This window comes from Apodemus sylvaticus, chromosome 20 (genome assembly GCF_947179515.1).
Source record: "Apodemus sylvaticus chromosome 20, mApoSyl1.1, whole genome shotgun sequence".
Taxonomy (NCBI): domain Eukaryota; kingdom Metazoa; phylum Chordata; class Mammalia; order Rodentia; family Muridae; genus Apodemus; species Apodemus sylvaticus.
Genome location: NC_067491.1, coordinates 16,885,839 through 16,902,701, shown reverse-complemented (window position 1 = coordinate 16,902,701; position 16,863 = coordinate 16,885,839). Strand labels below are relative to the sequence as shown.

Below are 16,863 nucleotides of genomic sequence, written 5' to 3'. Positions count from 1 at the left end.
TAAGTTAGCTTAGAGCTTCTGAGGGAAACATTCCCTCCAGGAAGGAGGCAGGAGGCTCCTGGGCCTCAGGGAAGTAAACAGCTCACAGGTTCAAGAAGTTCTGAAGCTATCAGGATGCACAGCTCCCCCCACCCCCCACCCCCAAGGTTAAAGAAGCAGTAAGGGATGGTTGGGGGAAGAGAGGAGGCAGTCTCTCTCTTCTGGACAGAGCCCACACTCATCCTGAGGGGTTGGCTGGGAGAGACTCTGTCCTGCTGAGCTTCCTGAGAGTCACGCACCAAGCTCAGGGTTGAGGAATTTTGAGTTATCGCCTACCAGGGCCTGGGCTTTTCATTGAGGCAACCTTGCTTCCGTGAGGGTTTCCGTGAGTTACCCTCACCCCATACACTTGTGAGTAACCACACTAGATTCTCTGGTTTGCCAAGGTGGACTCCGGTCCAGTTGGTGCTTTGGTCTTTCCGTGTTTTCCTCCTCAGGAAAGGTCACATGGCATTTCCTCTGCTGGTCTCTGCTCTTTATTCACACAGACGTGACCTAGTTTTCTTCAAGCTGTTGTACTGGAATCATGGGAGACTGAAGAGTAAGAAAAACGTGTTAGAATGAGAGTCTACCATGTCCTATTTGGAATGTGGACATGAACAACAGAAATGTTCCAGGTTATGGTGAATGCTCATAACCCCAGCACTCAGTGTTCAAGGCCAGCCTGAGCTAAATAGAAAGTCACAAGCCAAGCTGGGCATGGTGGACTAGCACTGTATCCTCAGGACTCAACAGGCTGAGGCAGCAGGTTTGCTGAGAGTTCAAGACCAGACTGGTTTACAGCGTGGGCTCAAAAAGCAAAACAATAAAAAGAAAGTTTTAGCCAGCCTGAGCAGCACAGGGAGACCCTTTCTCAGAAAGGAGAGAAACACAACGAACCAACCAAAAACGAGCCCTCCTTCCTCTCAGGACAGTGGTTTGGTATAGTGCAGTGCTTTTCAGCCTTCCTAATGCTGCAGCCTCTTAACGGTTCCTCATGCTGTGGTGACCCCAGCCATTACATTATTTTTGTTGCTACATCATAATTGTAATTTTATTACTATTATGTATAGTGATATAAACATATTTGAAATGCAGAATATCTGATATACAACCCCTGTGAAAGGGTCACTGGGCCTTCGAGTTGAGAATCACTGGCATAGTGCCTCAGAAAAGTGACATGTTAAAGGCAGATCCAGGTAATGGAGGAAACAGCAGCCCCTTACCCACTGAAGAGAGGAACCTGAGGGCAGGGCACCTATTATACAGCACGGCAATGTTGGGACATCGATTGCACCACATCTGTAATTGTCAGAGAAGAGACTTAAGTGATGGAAAAGGAAAAAATTAGAATGGACTCTGTGATGGAGGTATTGGTATAAATAAAATTTCAATTCAAAAGATATAGGGATAAGTGTAGTGTAAATGAATGTGTCCTCTAGGTTTCTCCACCAATAAGGCCTGAAAGTAATGACATCTGAGTGCCCGGGTATTTTTTTCATTTATCTTGGAGTACAAGTGGGGAGCATGCCATGGTGGAGGTCAAAGAACAACTTCTGAGAGTCTTTCCTTCCACGTGGGTTCAGGGGAAGCCAAGTCAAACATCAAACGTCATTGCAAATGCCTTTACCCATTATACCACCTTGATGCCCCGCCCCGGCTTATTTATAAAATATCATTATAAGAAATCAGGACTCGTTGGAGAAATGTCTGTTCCCAATCTAAAGCATGAGATGAGTCAGAGAGCCAGAAGTGGGAAAGTGCTTAGAGGATGGAGCTTCTATCAAAAGTTCCAGGGAAGGTGGTTTCCAGGGTCTCACTGAACAAACCCTGGATGATGTGACCATCGAACGATCGTCATGGTTAGAATTTGTAATTGAATAAAACAAAAGGTATGGGCCACCATACTGAAATAAATGAATGAATGAATGAATGAATAAATGCATAGATCAAATTTTTGAAGAGCAATCATTTTCAAAAGTCTCCTCCTAGCCGGGGGGGGGGGGGGGGGGAGGGGGGGGCGGTGTGGCGGTGCACACCTTTAATCCCAGCACTCTGGGAGGCAGAGGCAGGCGGATTTCTGAGTTCAAGGCCAGCCTGGTCTACAGAGTGAGTTCCAGGACATCCAGGGCTATACAGAGAAACCCTGTCTTGAAAAAAACCAAATCCAAAACAACAAAATACAAAACAAAAAAAGTCTCCTCCACAAAACACTGTACAGTGGAGACGTGGAGACGGTTTGCTGACATCTTAACAAGGGCTCCAAGTGAACACTTTTTTTTCACTAGCCACAAACATTTTGAGTTCTCAGAGTACCACTTGGGTCTTTGAAAGCCTGCCTATGTAATAGAAATGTAAAATCGTTTCCCCTTGAAAACCTAAAAGCATACCATGGTTCTGTGACTTCACAGACAATCCTCTCTGCACAATGTGCCTTCAGAACTGCGACCTTGGCGCAGATAAAGACAGGAGGAGGTGGCAGGAGTGGAAAGGCCATCATGGGAATTTCGCTTTTCACTTTAGACTTAGCTTACAATAGTATGCCAAGAGCAATGCAGGAGGAACAACAAACTGCTTTAGAACTTCCTGAATTCTAGCCTCCAGTTAGCACAGCCATGAGGGGTGTGCCTGGAGAGAGGCATAGCCCTGAGGACTATGTTTTGCTAGTCCTGATGGCTTCATGCTGTTGTGGAGTTTGTGCACTTGGTGCCTTCACATCCCTCTTACTCTAAGAATTGTATAAAAACTCTAACTGGGTTTCCAGCTCCTCACTAGGCAGCATCAGTGGTATTCACAATCATAGTGCTTGATCTTTCTCAAGCATTGCTGCTAGAGCAGATTAATGATGTAATCACCACCCCAGGAAAGAACCGAGAGGTGTAGATTGTTAGAAATGGCCACCACACTTAAAAAGGATTTGGAAGCAATAAAATTGTCAGTGAGGTAAGGTTAAGATGTTTTTGTTAGTGGCTCTGATGTAGGAAATCTTAGGAAACAATGCCAAGTTCAGAAAGGCACATTTTTAAGAGATGAACTAGGGACTTTTTAAGGTCAGGGAACAAGAACAAAGGCAGTCTAACTAGCATTGGCTGATGTAACGCTTACTGAGCCTAAAATATCAATTTAGGTGATGACTAACTTCTTATATCCATTTGGTTCTCAGCTTCCTGATATGGTTTAATAAAAGTTTGCTGATGAGTAGATTCTGAGGATTTAAAATAGAAATGACTGATTGTTTTTATATTAAAGTTTAGATTTGTGATACTTTTAAGATTTTCGGCTGGGTGGTGGTGGCGCACGCCTGTAATCCCAGCACTCTGGGAGGCAGAGGCAGGTGGATTTCTGAGTTTGAGGCCAGCCTGGTCTACAGAGTGAGTTCCAGGACAGCCAGGGCTACACAGAGAAATCCTGACTCGAAAAAAACCAAAAAAAAAAAAAAAAAAAATCTTTTCGTAAGATTACTTTTGAGGTTAAGTAATAAAATAACTGATTCTTCCTTGGTAAGCACACGTTGTAGCCTGCCGGTAAGAAAAACCAGCTGAGAAAGTTACCTTGCTTGCTCCTGCTTTGTTAATCTGTAACAAGTTGCTTAGGTACAAGTGTGTGTGTGTTCTTGAGAATAATTCCTTGTTTTTGTGGTTATTGTTGTTTACCTTACTATGTAAAATGTTTTTCTTGCAAAGGTCCTGGGGAACACACCGTTTTTTCCATAACCATTTACTAGAAGAAAACTAAAATGTAACCACATTGAAATTCTACATTGCTTGAAAGATTTTGCTGGGATATGTAAACCATGGGAGAAAAAAAAGTTGTCGGAGCCTGCTTGCTGGAGTTTGCTCCACCCACCAAAGATATGTGTATGTGTATATGCCGGAAGTGGTTGGAGCTTTGTGCCGTCCACGCAGTGTGTGAATGTATACATGTCTGTCTGTCTGTCTGTCTATGTGTATGTATGTGTGAAGTTGTTGGACCTTGCTCATTGGAACTTATTCGTTAAAGCTTGTTGAAGTTTGCTTCATCCATTCATCAATCCTTCCTTCCATCCATCCATCCATCTGTCCATCCATCCATCCATCCATCCATCCATCCATCCATCTGTCCATCCATCCATCCATCTACCTATTCAGAGTATATGTGTATGTGTGTGAGAATGAATCTTTTCCTCTTTTTTTTAACCTTCCTTTTGTGGCCCCCAAGAAGTTCTTTGTCAGCACCCCCAGGGAACCTCAATCGCTGACTCTATGCCCTGCCTCAGTTTACCCTGGATGTCAAAGCTGGACTTGGACAATAGGGCCTTCTCTGATTATCAGAGCACTAATTTCTTAACAAGAAACCCCCCAGAGTTTCCACAGTCCTGTATTCATTTGCTTTCAAAAGAAAATAAACCCAGCTACTGTTCCCCCACCCCCAATGGACCATGCTCTGTAGTGGAATAAGTGGGAAAGGGAGAATAGTAAGGAGAGAGGGTCGGGACCACCTCAGGTTTTAAAAATAACCAACCAGGAGATGGCTGGAGGGGTGAGGGTGGAACATGAACATCACAGGCGAGGAGACGGTATGAACAGAGGCAGGAAGGAGAGGGAGGGTGCCTCTGGGTGCTTGCCAGTACTAGGTTCAAAGGTTGGAGCATCTCTGCATAAGAATGATGAGACATGTCTACTGCTATATTTAAGTGTAAAATATTTTTGTGAAGGGCATCCTGGGTTTTACTCTGTTAACTAGATTTTGTTTTGTTTTCTAAGACAGTGTTTCTCTGTCTTGGTTGTTCTGGAACTTACTCTGAAGATGAGGCTGGCCTTGAACTCAGAGATCTGTCTGTCTTTGCTCCCCAGGTGCTGGGATTAAAGTGGCACAACACTCCATCTGGCACTCTTAGGTAGATTTTTTTTTGTTAGGCATTTAAAATATTATACGTTTATTTTTTGAGATCATAACATCATTACAAATTTCCCCCTTCTCTTTCCTTTGTCTGAACCAACCCTGTCATATGCCTCTCCTAGCTCTTTTTCAAATTTATGGCCTCTTTTTTCACCAGTAATTGTTATTATATGGCTTAATTGTTAGTATATGCATACATGCACATATATCCCTAAACATATCTGCTCAGTCTCTCTTTTTTTAAGTATTTACTTTTAGTGTGTGTGTGTGTGTACTGCCTGCATGTATTATGGGTACCATTTTCATGCACAGTACCTTAGATGTCAAAAGATGGCCTGAGATCCCGGGTAACAGGAGTCACAGACACTTGTGAGCCGTCATGTGGGTGGCGGCAACTGACCCCCAAGTCCTCTCGTGAGCAGCAAGTGCTCTTATCCACTGGTCATCTGTCCAGCCCCATAACAGTTTTTAACAGCCTTCTTCGAGTCACTTGTCTTCCTTGTGGGTCATGGACCCGTGTTCTGGTTGGAAACCCTTGTCAGGGTGTTTATCTAGCAGCTACTACCTGCTAGACTGCTCCGGGATGGCACTGACTGTCCCACTCAGAGCCTTTATGGAAAGCATGTCTCGGCTCTGAGCGACTTTTATTGTCACGAGTCATACAGAACAGGAGCAAAAGTGTGAGAGGGACAGAGGTGACATTCCTGCATGAGAGGTTACACCTGTGGCCCGATGATGAGAGAGCTGTGGGAGCCACAGAGATCTGAGACCATGTGGGATGGGAGGCTCTCCAGCCTGCGAAGGCCAGCGGCAAGACATTCAACCAAGAGCTGAGGTATCTGCTGACAAACAGGAAGAAACAAGACTGGAAGGTGCAGGCCGCTAACCGCAGTGCCGCTGGGATCTAGAACTTAGTCCTAGAGATAATGGGAAACTAGCCACAATTTTTTTTTTAAAGATTTTATTTATTGTATGTATATATATGATGAGACACACCAGAAGAGGACATCAGATCCCATTACAGATGGTTGTGAGCCACTGTGCTGGCTGGTTTTGTGTGTCAACTTGACACAGGCTGGAGTTATCACAGAGAAAGTAGCCTCCCTTGAGGAAGTGCCTTCATGAGATCCAGCTGTAAGGCAATTTTTCAATTAGCGATCAAGGTTGGGAGGGCCCCTTGTGGGTGGTGCCATCCCTGGGCTGGTAGTCCTGGGTTTTATAAGAAAGCAAGCTGAGCAAGCCAGGGGAAGCAAACCAGTAAGCAGCATCCCTCCATGGCCTCTGCATCAGCTCTTGCTTCCTGACCTGCTTGAGTTCCAGTCCTGACTTCTTTTGGGGATGAATAGCAATGTGGAAATGTAAGCTGAATAAACCCTTTCCTCCCCAACTTGCTTCTTGGTCATGATGTTTGTGCAGGAATAGAAACCCTGACTAAGACATTCCTGCCATGTGGTTGCTGGGAATTGAACTCAGGACCTTTGGAAGAGCAGCCAGTGCTCTTAACCATCTCTTCAGGCCCACAAAATTTAAATTAGGGATAACAGGATCACAATCTTTCTTAGAAGCTGCTTCAGAGCTGCTCACATGCCTCTGTGGGTAGAGGCATTTGCTGCCAAATCTGGTGACCTGAGTTTGGTCCTGAGGCTCACATGGTGGGCAGAGAGAACAGACTCTAAAAAGCTGTTCTCACCTACACACACACACACACACACACACACACACACACACACACACACTGTGATCCACGCGTGCCTCCCCAGAAAATAAATGTAACAAAAATTTAATAAACACTGTAGAATGGACTCTGGGAGAACTAGAAAGCTAACAAATACTTTGGGTGGCTAATTGCACTGGGTGCTGGGGAGAATTAGAGAGAGATCAGGAGCCATCTCTAAAGTTAAAAGGTGAGTTCTTGCTGGCTAGAATATTCAGAGACAAAGGAAAAGGAAATAATGACAGTTTTTATATATCAAATGTTTATAAGAATCTAGCACAGTTTTTGTGTATTAAATGTTTGTACAAATCTAATCAAGTAACAAATTATAATTTTTCAATGTTCTGTTTTTGTGTATTTATTTGCTGATTAACTGTTGCATATTTGTTTTGTTTTTGTTTTTCTTTTGTAAGATTTATTTATTGTTATATGTAAGTCCACTGTAGCTGTCTTCAGACACACCAGAAGAGGGTGTCAGATCTCATTACGGATGGTTGTGAGCCACCATGTGGTTGCTGGGATTTGAACTCAGGACCTTGGGAAGAGCAGTCAGTGCTCTTAACCGTTGAGCCATCTCACCAAGCCCTGTTTTGCTTTTCTAAAAGGGTTTCTCTGTGTGTCCTGGAACTCACTCTATATAGTCCAGGCTGCCCCAGAATTCACAGAGCTCTGCCTCTGCCACCCAAGTGCTGGAATTAAAGACATATGTATGCCACCACTGCCCAGCTTGCATCTCTATCTTTATTGCCAGATCCATTACTGTGTGTGATGGCTAACCGTGATAGTCCTTCGAGTGAAGAATTGCCGTCACCAGATTGGCCTTCTTCATGTCAGTGGGCACATTTCCCTGATTGATAATTTGTGTAGGAGGACCCAGTCCTGTGTGGAGCCTCCCTCTGCTTCTGTGTTAGTTCCTCCCCACTCCCAACTTTTCTCAGTGATGAACTGTTATCCGAGAAGCCCTCTCCTCCCTAGTTTGCTTTGGCTATGCTGTTTATCACAGCAACAGGAGCACAAGCACTATCACACACCCACCATCGGCTTTTCCCACAGCAGGATCTAGCTGTTGACATTTGGTGAGGATCCAGAAGAAATTGAAAATATCATACACACACACACACACACACACACACACACACACACACACACACGTACATGCACATATGATATGTCATTATTTCTCCATGGACACTAGAGGTGTGTAATGGTGACAGACAGTACATGCATTGTAAATCCACTAACGGTAATATGTGTACTTTTAACATATGAATAATTTTACTGTCATTGTTAAGTACCAACACAAACTTGTCTGTCTCAGATTTGGACAAAATGACTGAATGTAAGTTTAAGAAAATTGAGGACAAACAGCTCACTGCTCCTTCTTGAATCCCCTCATGATCAGTAAGATGCACAGGAACATTCACTCAAGGGTAGAACAGACTGTCACATTTATTTAGAGTGCATTTATTTGTGAAACCATACAAATGAAGCACTTCGGGGAAAATACTGAAGCCAAAGGTCAGTACAGGAAAACAAATGTCTAGTGTAAGTCTCCTGATTTTAGCCATTTAGAAGTCACCTTTGCAATCTTTGCCTTGCCCAACAGAGTGGGTATATTTAAGGTTTTAGGAGTAGTTTGGACAGATGAAGGGACCAGATACAACCACAGCTATGATTTTTGCCTGGGATGATTGTGTGTGTGTGTGTGTGTAATCAAAGCCTGAGTTCCTTTGTCGAAGAAGAATGCAATGTTAGAGAAGCATTTGAAAATCAAGGAGTTAGAGAAATACTCTCCTACTTCAGTTTCATTCACAAGCTGAAAATTCTAGGTTTAACATGAAATGATAATCATACTAGTTAGCTGGATGGTGGTGGTGCATGTCTTTAGGGCCTGCAGTCAGGAGGCAGAGGCCGGCAGATCTCTGAGTTTGAGGCCAGCCTGGGCTACAGAGTGAGTTCAAGGACAGCCAGGGCTACACAGAGAAACCAGTTAGCAGGAAGCATTTCAGGATAAAGACTCTCATTTGTTCCAGCTCTTGCTCCTGGGCACCTCCACTTTGAAAGGGAGCTACAGCAGGGTGACCTTTTACTTAGCTGTTTACCACGCTCTGAAAAAGAACCTCAAGATCTGATCAAAGAAGCAGTTACTGTACGCCACAGCCTTGAACATACTGAGCGAGGTTTCTGTTTTGACAGTTTTTCCTCCATGCTGCCCTGTAAAGAAAAGTAAACAGGGAATGGTTCAAATTGAGCTTCTTCGTGACATGCACACTTCAAAACCCTCAAGAGCCAAAGTAATATATAAACACTAAAACACGAGCTACAGGTACATGCAGAAAGCTTGGTGCGTGCGCAAGGGGGTTGCTGCTCCCGATACCCTCAGCAGAGCACAGGGTGGCAGAGGGAATAGTGTTGCATCGTGCATGACATTTACTGACGGACAAATTGTTTTGAGATATGGCAAAGACATAGTAGAGAGTGGGGATGTGTGTGTGTGTGTGTGTGTGTGTGGTTGTGCATGCCCACCATGTGCGCAGAGGACAGAGGAGCATGTCAGTTTTTTGAGGCAGGGTGTCCTGCTTGGGCCTGGAGCTCACCCAGTTGGCCACTCTGCCTGGCCAGCCCCTCCCCTGGGACTGCAAGCACACACCTCCAGGCCTGGCTGTTTTATAATGAGATTTGGAAAGCAATCTCAGGTTTTCATGCTCGTGAAGCCAACATGTTTACCATCTGAGTTATCTCCTCAGTCCTTGGATGTGGGAACTCTCAGAGCATCCTAAAATAACTCCAGGAACAGAAGTGTGAGATTCTGAGTTTCTTACATGATAGAAGAAGTTCTTGGTTTCATTGACCCCATGAGCTGCCATTCTTTTGTTTGTAGATTGACACTGGCCTTCCAGTGTCTGCTCTTAGAAAAGGTGTCAGTGAGAGGGGAGTTTAAAGCAGTCCATCCCACCTAACCCCACACCCCCCAAATAGGGTTTCTCTGTGTAGCCATGGCTATTCTGGAACTCACTAGAGCAGGCTTGACCTCAGACTCGCAGAGACATGCCTGCATCTGCCTCTGGAGTGCTGGGTTAAAGGCGTGTGCTACCCTCACCTGGCACCATTTTCGCCACTGTAAAACATTACAATGAAAACATACCATGTAGTAATTCCCCGTGGATCCCGCACGATCCTCTTTGCACAAGCTACGGCCCTCCTGATGTTATTCTGCAAAGCTGGAGGAGGATGGGGAATGAAAGTCAGCACAGAGAATGCCCTTTTCAATTTAGATTTAGTTGGCTTTGCTCCCCGAGCAAGCACACCAAGACACCATAGTTCATATACCTGTGACTGTTGGAGGCACGCTTTTCTTTACTCTGTCCCTTTTTATCAGGACACAAATACTCTGTCACTTAATAAAGCCGCTGGAAGTTCTGGAATTTCTAACCAATATGGAAGCAGTCTCTTTGTACTGCGCCCTAAAGTAAAACATGCTTAGATCTTTCCACTTGGAATTTCTGCAATGAAAGTTTGTCTTAGAGAGGTAATAGTGAGACGGGGCATGGTTAAGAGCACTTGTTGCCCTAGCAGAGGATGGGGACTCACTCCAAGGCCCACATAGTGACTCACGACCCATGCCCATCCATAGCTATAGTTTCAGGGCATCCGCAGCCCTCTTCTGGATTCCTTGGACACCAGACATGCATGCAGTGCATACACCTGTGTGCAGAGAAAACATTTGTACACCCAAAACAAATAAGTCTAAATTTAAAAAGGAAATAATATGAAAAGTGCTTGAATATATATGCATGACACTGTCCGCAGCAATTTATAAAAGGGAATAATGGAAGTAATGTTAATTAATGCTTAACTTGAATAGCCAGGCTGGTAGACCACAGAGTAAATGTACAGTGGAATTTTATTCACGGGTTAAAAATGATGATACAGAATTTGTATTTGCTGATGTGTCAATAATTTTTAGTGGTGAGAATCAGATTATAAATATATACATATTATATATGTGTGTGTGCATGTATATATATATGTATATATATATATATATACACACACATACACACATAATAGAATTGAATTTTGTCAAGCACACATCAAGCATTTGTAAGTGTACAATATGATTTTATTTATACACACATAATTGATATGCATTCTGGAAGAATGCATATCACCAAAAGCCAGTAGTGTTTGTAAGCCACTTGAAACTTATATTGTAGCTGCTACATTTTCTTTTTTTCTTTTTTTAAAATTATTTATTTATTGTATGTATATGACTACACTGTCTTCAGACACACCAGAAGAGGGCATCGGATCCCATTACAGATGATTGTGAGCCATCTGTAATGTGGGTGCTGGGAATTGAACTCAGGACCTCTGGAAGAGCAGTCAGTGCTCTTACCCGCTGAGCCATCTCTCTAGCCCCTACATTTTCTTACTTTTGTTAGAAACTTGATCCTTTAGTCATAGAATATGATATAATGCCACATTTTAAAAGGAAATTAACAAGATTTAAAAATGAATATTCTTTTCTGGTAATTTTAACTTTTAACCATTTAATGCTTGCTTGATTTTATCATTTAAATATTTAACGATGTCAGTGCTGGAGTGTATTTCAGGAGCTAACAAGTTCACATTCTTTGTTCCTCCTTTCTAATATGCATCAGGGTTAACATTCCTGGGCTTTTTCTTATGAAAAAGGTCAGTTTCTTAAATCCATAAACCCATAATCTAATTTTCCAGGAGTGACAGCCATTATTAAGTACAGTGATTTTTTTTTTGAGATACAAACTAAAGAACTTAGAAATAAATTATCATAATGTTTTGAATTCACTGTAAAACTGCACTAGGCAAAATACTAAGAATTATTTAAAATTCATAGTCACATGGATGTTTATTATAGCAACATCTAATTTTCTGTGTTTTAAGAGAATTTGACATAAAGGACATAGAGTCAATTTATACCTGAACTACCCTAAGGGAATAGGAGAATTTCTTTATTGATGTGTTATCAACCAAGGTATAATAGGAGCAATTAGGCCATTAAAAGACATTCATAGATCATTCCAGAAACATTTGTATATTAAAACGCCATCTTTTTATGATATCAAGTGTTTTTCCTTGACTGAGGACAGCACCCAGGATTTCATGGAAACAAGTAGAGGCTCTATGTGAGTGTTTCCAGGGGAATCTTTTGGGGGGGACAATACTTACTACTTAGAGGTTAAGATGGTATGCTCCTAGGTCTGTGATGAACCCAAAGTTATGTCACCATTGGTACTGAATGTCTTTCTTGTAAGTCCCACCAGAAGAGTCTGGCAAAATTGTATAGTATCATCTTGTCTTACCTTTGCAGGATGTCCGACAAAAATTCTTTGATCCTGGGGTTTTGCCATCATTACACCAGTATCGGCTGTTGATCTGAAATATCCCATAGCTGGTGCTTTGGTCTTCTCGGTTGAATTTTATAGCCTGCGTGTCATAACCACTCTCGAATTTGATCAAACAGACCCCTGAAAAGAAGTTATTTTATTAGTAAGTAGTAAGATTAAATGAATCACACTGCTTTTCCTTTAGGTAGCTGATTGTACTTTTATTAATAACTTGCTTTGTAAGTATAGAGATATATTAGCTTATAAAATATCTTAATACTTTAGTGTCTTTTGCTAGGTTTTCAAGTGTGTGTGTGTGTGTGTGTGTGTGTGTGTATGTGTGATACATAGAGGCTAGAGGACAGCTTTGGAGTCAGCTCTCTCCCTCTACCATTACCTGGGTCCTGGGAGTTCACACTCAGGTTACCAGGCTAATGTCTGGTAACCAGCGCGTTTGTCAGCTGAACCATCGAGCTGTCCTCTCTTTTGCTCTCTGTGTTTTCTGGGCTCCAATTAACTTCCCGCCTTGGCCACTTGAGTAGTTGGGACTACAGTTGAGGGTCACCATTTGTGGGTCAAAGCCTGAGCTTTAAGGGGCCCTGGGAGAATGTTTTTGTAATGTAAGTAGTTTTTGTGATAGTAATCAAGGTAAGGTGCTTCTGAGATTACTAAGAGAGTCTCTTCCATTGCCTTTATGCTTTGTCCCCCCTCCTGATGGATCATTCCTCCCCGTGCATGCTCTGGAGTGGCATTTCTCAGAAGGTATAAAGCGGAGGACACTCACAGTTTGCCAGGCTGATTCCTTGGAAGCCAGCTAGACCAAGTCTTTTTAGATTTCTGACAATAGCACATCGCTCATAGACCTTGCCCTGGACAGTGATGGTGAGCAGGAGGAGCCCTAGAGTCAGGAGAGTTAGGAGAGCCTTCATGTTGCCTGGGAACCACCTCAGCAACTCCCAGAGCAATCAGGCCCCAGTATTTAAGTATCTCTTAACTCCCTTCATCCTTTCCGGGTTTGGGGACTCTATCTTTTGAATAAGAACTTCATGCAAAGCAGGAAGTTCTTATTGATCCACAGACTTTAAAAGCATTTCCCCCCAGCGTTTGAACTGAGACATCCTGGTCTAGAGAGAACGATGAAATGATATCGTTCAAAGACTTGGCTCGCAAAGCACCGTGAGCTAGCCCTGCTTCCAGAGAAAGAAGCTCGCTCTGTTTCATCTTGAATGTCAGCAATATAAAGAGAAATAAATCAGTTACGTTTCACTGCTTGAAATACACTGTGACTACAAATCAGCAGTCTTTGAGAATCAAATCATTCTGTGTGCATTTGCTTTTTTCATTGTCTTTTTCACTTAACACTATCTTACACAGACCCTCCCATGACAAGAATCTCGTAGTATTTAGCATGCTATGACTTTGCTTAGTCAGTTTCCTTTTCTAGACTTTCTTGATTGTATCATGAATTTTGAATTGTTGTGACTCAGCACTTTGGTTGTTTTGTTTTTGTTTTTGTTTCTGAGACAGGGTGTCACTGTGCAACTGGCTGGTCTGGAAATTGCTATGTGGATCAGGGTGTCCTTGAACTCTCCACCTCCTGGGAGCCGGTATTAAAGACATGTGCCCCCATGCCCAGCAAATAGTTTTTTTTACGTTGATTATTTATGTCATCTGCCAGCATAAACAAAGAAACAGTACAGAAGATGAGTATACTGGTTGTCGTTTGGTATAAGAAAAGGTGGGGGTAAAGCCCTGTATGATTTCTGGCTCACACCAAGAGTAATAATAGTGCAAGTCAGTGTTGTGGACTGTGTTGGGGTTCATTTTATTCATCTTTGTAGCTGGATGAAGATGAGTTACATGAAAGTTATGAGAGAGAGAGAGAGAGAGAGAGAGAGAGAGAGAGAGAGAGAGGAAGAAGAGGAGGAGGAGGAGGAAGAAGAGGAGGAGGAGAAGGAAGAGGAGGAGGAGGAGGAGGAGGAAGAGGAGGAGGAGGAGAAAGAGGAGGAGGAGGAGGAGGAGGAGGAGGAGGAGGAGGAGGAGGAGGAGGAGAAGAAGAAGAAGAGAGAAGAGAATAGTTATCTCCCCTGAGAAAGAGCCTGGTCCTGATGCAGAGATGGAAAGAATGGTGACCTTGGATCCCTTGTGTTCTCAACAGTGTGACTTGAGGAAGACTCTCAGCATGCTCACCGCTCAGGGCAGTGAGAGGGAATAAGAGTGAGGGCCCTTCCACATCAGAGTGGAGGCCTCCTTGATGGTTCAAGACATACCAGAAAGTCAAGAAATCCAGGTACTATCACCGCCATTGTGGACCTGGACCCATAAAACAGCATCTGTAAGTATAAATAAAGCTCATGTGAACAATTTTCCAAATGTCTTCCATGCAGAGACTTGTCTCCCTCTCCCCAAATGCATTTCCACGTTAGAACATAAAAGGGTTGTTAGGAAGCAAGGGTTGTTCAGAATTTTTAAAGTTCAAGTGACCCAAACAGACATAAGCAGCTAAGCATTGCCTTCAGAAGACACCAACTTGGGAAGTTTGGCACATTCTTTGTTAAAGAGACACCCAGACACCCCCAAGTAAGAATGCCCAGGATTTTCCTTGGAAGAAACCTCCAGAGCCATACAAAATGCCAATTTTATAATTAATTCTATTCTCCAACAATGGGAGTTGCCTCCTGTTTGGCTCTAGAGAATACCAATTTGGAAGTTAGACAGATGGCTCAGCGGTTAAAGGCTAGGATCACAACCAAAAATATAAAAGAATGCCAGTTTTGGCTCCAAGTCTATTTGCACATCATAATCAAGACCAATGCCACTTTTTTTCCAGATTAATTTTGAAAATAAATACCGAGATGGGTTTATGGGATTCAAAATGACAGAAACCACATAAAGGTCACTGGCTAACCGCCTTGTGCCCTTCCTAACCCAGTGGGCAAGGTCATATCACTGTTATCTGTACGGCTTTGTTCATTCTGTTGACAAAACTGTTTTGCTTTTTTTATTACAAACATTTGAACAAGTATGAACTTGACCTTTTGGGGATGGGATAAGCAAAGATTTGCTTATCATCTAGAGCCAAGATGCTATCAACCATTTACTGGGACTACTTCAGAGACCAGGAGTGAATCTGATCTCAAAAGTTATTTCTCCTGGTGTAGGCAGTGACACTATTCAATTATAATTTCTGCTTTATTTGAAATAGTGAGTAAATGACTTAATAAAACAGCAAGCACACACAACTGTGGGCAGAGCGCTCACTCATCTTTTGTAGAATATATGCCTTTTGCCTTTTTTAAAAAAGGATATTTATAGGTCCCAGACAATTCTGCTGTATTACAATGGAAAATAAATGCACAAATGTGTTCATAATTAATAATTCATCTAGTTTCCAAAGATAAAGGAATTAATTATGTTGAGCATTGTGGGCTTTAGGCCAGGAAGTTGGGAGCTGACTACGAATCTGTCCAGTATTTGACTGTGTCCCCACACTGGAAACCAACTTTAAAGGTCAAAGTTTTGCCACAACTTCTGAGTCTACTGAATGTACTTGGAACTTTGTTAGAAGTAGTACACTGGACATAGCAGTCTAACCCTTCCAAGTCACCTAAAAATACTCAGGAAAAGCAATAACAATGAAAAAAATCACAAGAGATGTAAGCCATAAAGGAAGAACAGGAATACCGGATGTGGAGAAACATATCCCCAAGTGCTCACAGAAGGAGAAATCAAGACAGAGCAGTATGGATCTTGTCCTATAACCTGGAGAACACTAAGAGAATCTGGAGGCAGCCTGTGGACAGCAGGACAAGTTAGAAGTCAGTCTGTGAAGTCATTTACATGCCACCATCTTCTTTTCCAGGAGGAAGAAGAGGCTGCTACCCTTTCTGAGTCTCAGAGGAAGAATGGGACAATCATTCTTTGGAGAGAATGAAGTGGACACTCTGTATCTGAGACTCGAGGCACAGCTGAGGAGCTGGGATGTAGCTCAGTTGGTAGAGCGCACTCTAACACATGTAGATACCAGGCTGCTGTAGTGTGGATTTCTCCTCCAAGCAGAAAATGATCATCATCTTGCTGTACACATGGTAGGCAATGGCAGAACAGACAATGGGCAGAATGGAACAGTACAGGACAGCTAAGCAACGGTAATAGAATTGTCAATATGTCTTAGAAGACCGAGATAGGGAGAGGCTGGGAACCTCATAATGGATTCTAGCCACCATTTCCTTCTGCTCTCTTCCAACTGCTAGTGATCTTGGGTGATGCTTGAGTATAATGTATGTTTGATGAAAGGGGAAATTGCATACCACAACTTCTATGATGTGGTCCTTCACAATGGGGTGGGTCTTTGCAGGGATGAAGCTAGATGTTTTAGGTTATTCATGATTCTGTAAATGTTCTTTCTCTTATTTATGTTCTGTATGTAAGCTCAATATTCTCATTGGATCACTGAGCTTAGTGTGAATGAATTGTTACTTTGGTCTATTGTTGGTGCCCTATATGGATGAGTAGACCTTCGTTTACATTCCCCCATACAAAGTTAAAGAAACATCAGTACAGAGAGACAGGGAGGCTGAAATCATAGTTACAGTGTCATAATCCAAACAGGGAGATAAAATAAAACCCTGCATTCTGAGCTCTGAGCCTGGGGACTCTTTCCAACCTGTCTCTTTGGGGCAGCTTAATTTCTGCGTGACATAACTACCTCCAAGTGGGATTCAGTTCTCTTGTCTCAAGGAGGAGAAAAGACCACTGATGCTAATACTTGCAACTGTCAATAGCCAGCTCTGCTCATTTGCCTCTGATGTGACCTACCCAGGTCCTAGGTCTTCCATTTAGCCTCTCAGTGTTTAAGGCTCTATAAAATCAACCAAAAATCGC

At 42.8% G+C, this 16,863-nt stretch overlaps 1 protein-coding gene across 1 annotated transcript; it reads right to left on the bottom strand.

Moving 5' to 3' along the window:
• Nucleotides 1–8,754: 8,754 nt before the first annotated feature.
• On the bottom strand, nt 8,755–12,908 carry LOC127671323 (lysozyme C-like). The gene is made up of 4 exons (XM_052166032.1): nt 12,764–12,908; nt 11,956–12,120; nt 9,756–9,831; nt 8,755–8,824 (listed from the first exon to the last, which is right to left on the bottom strand). The coding sequence occupies exons 1-4, from the start codon at nt 12,906–12,908 to the stop codon at nt 8,755–8,757; spliced, it is 456 nt and encodes a 151-aa protein (XP_052021992.1).
• Nucleotides 12,909–16,863: the final 3,955 nt, after the last annotated feature.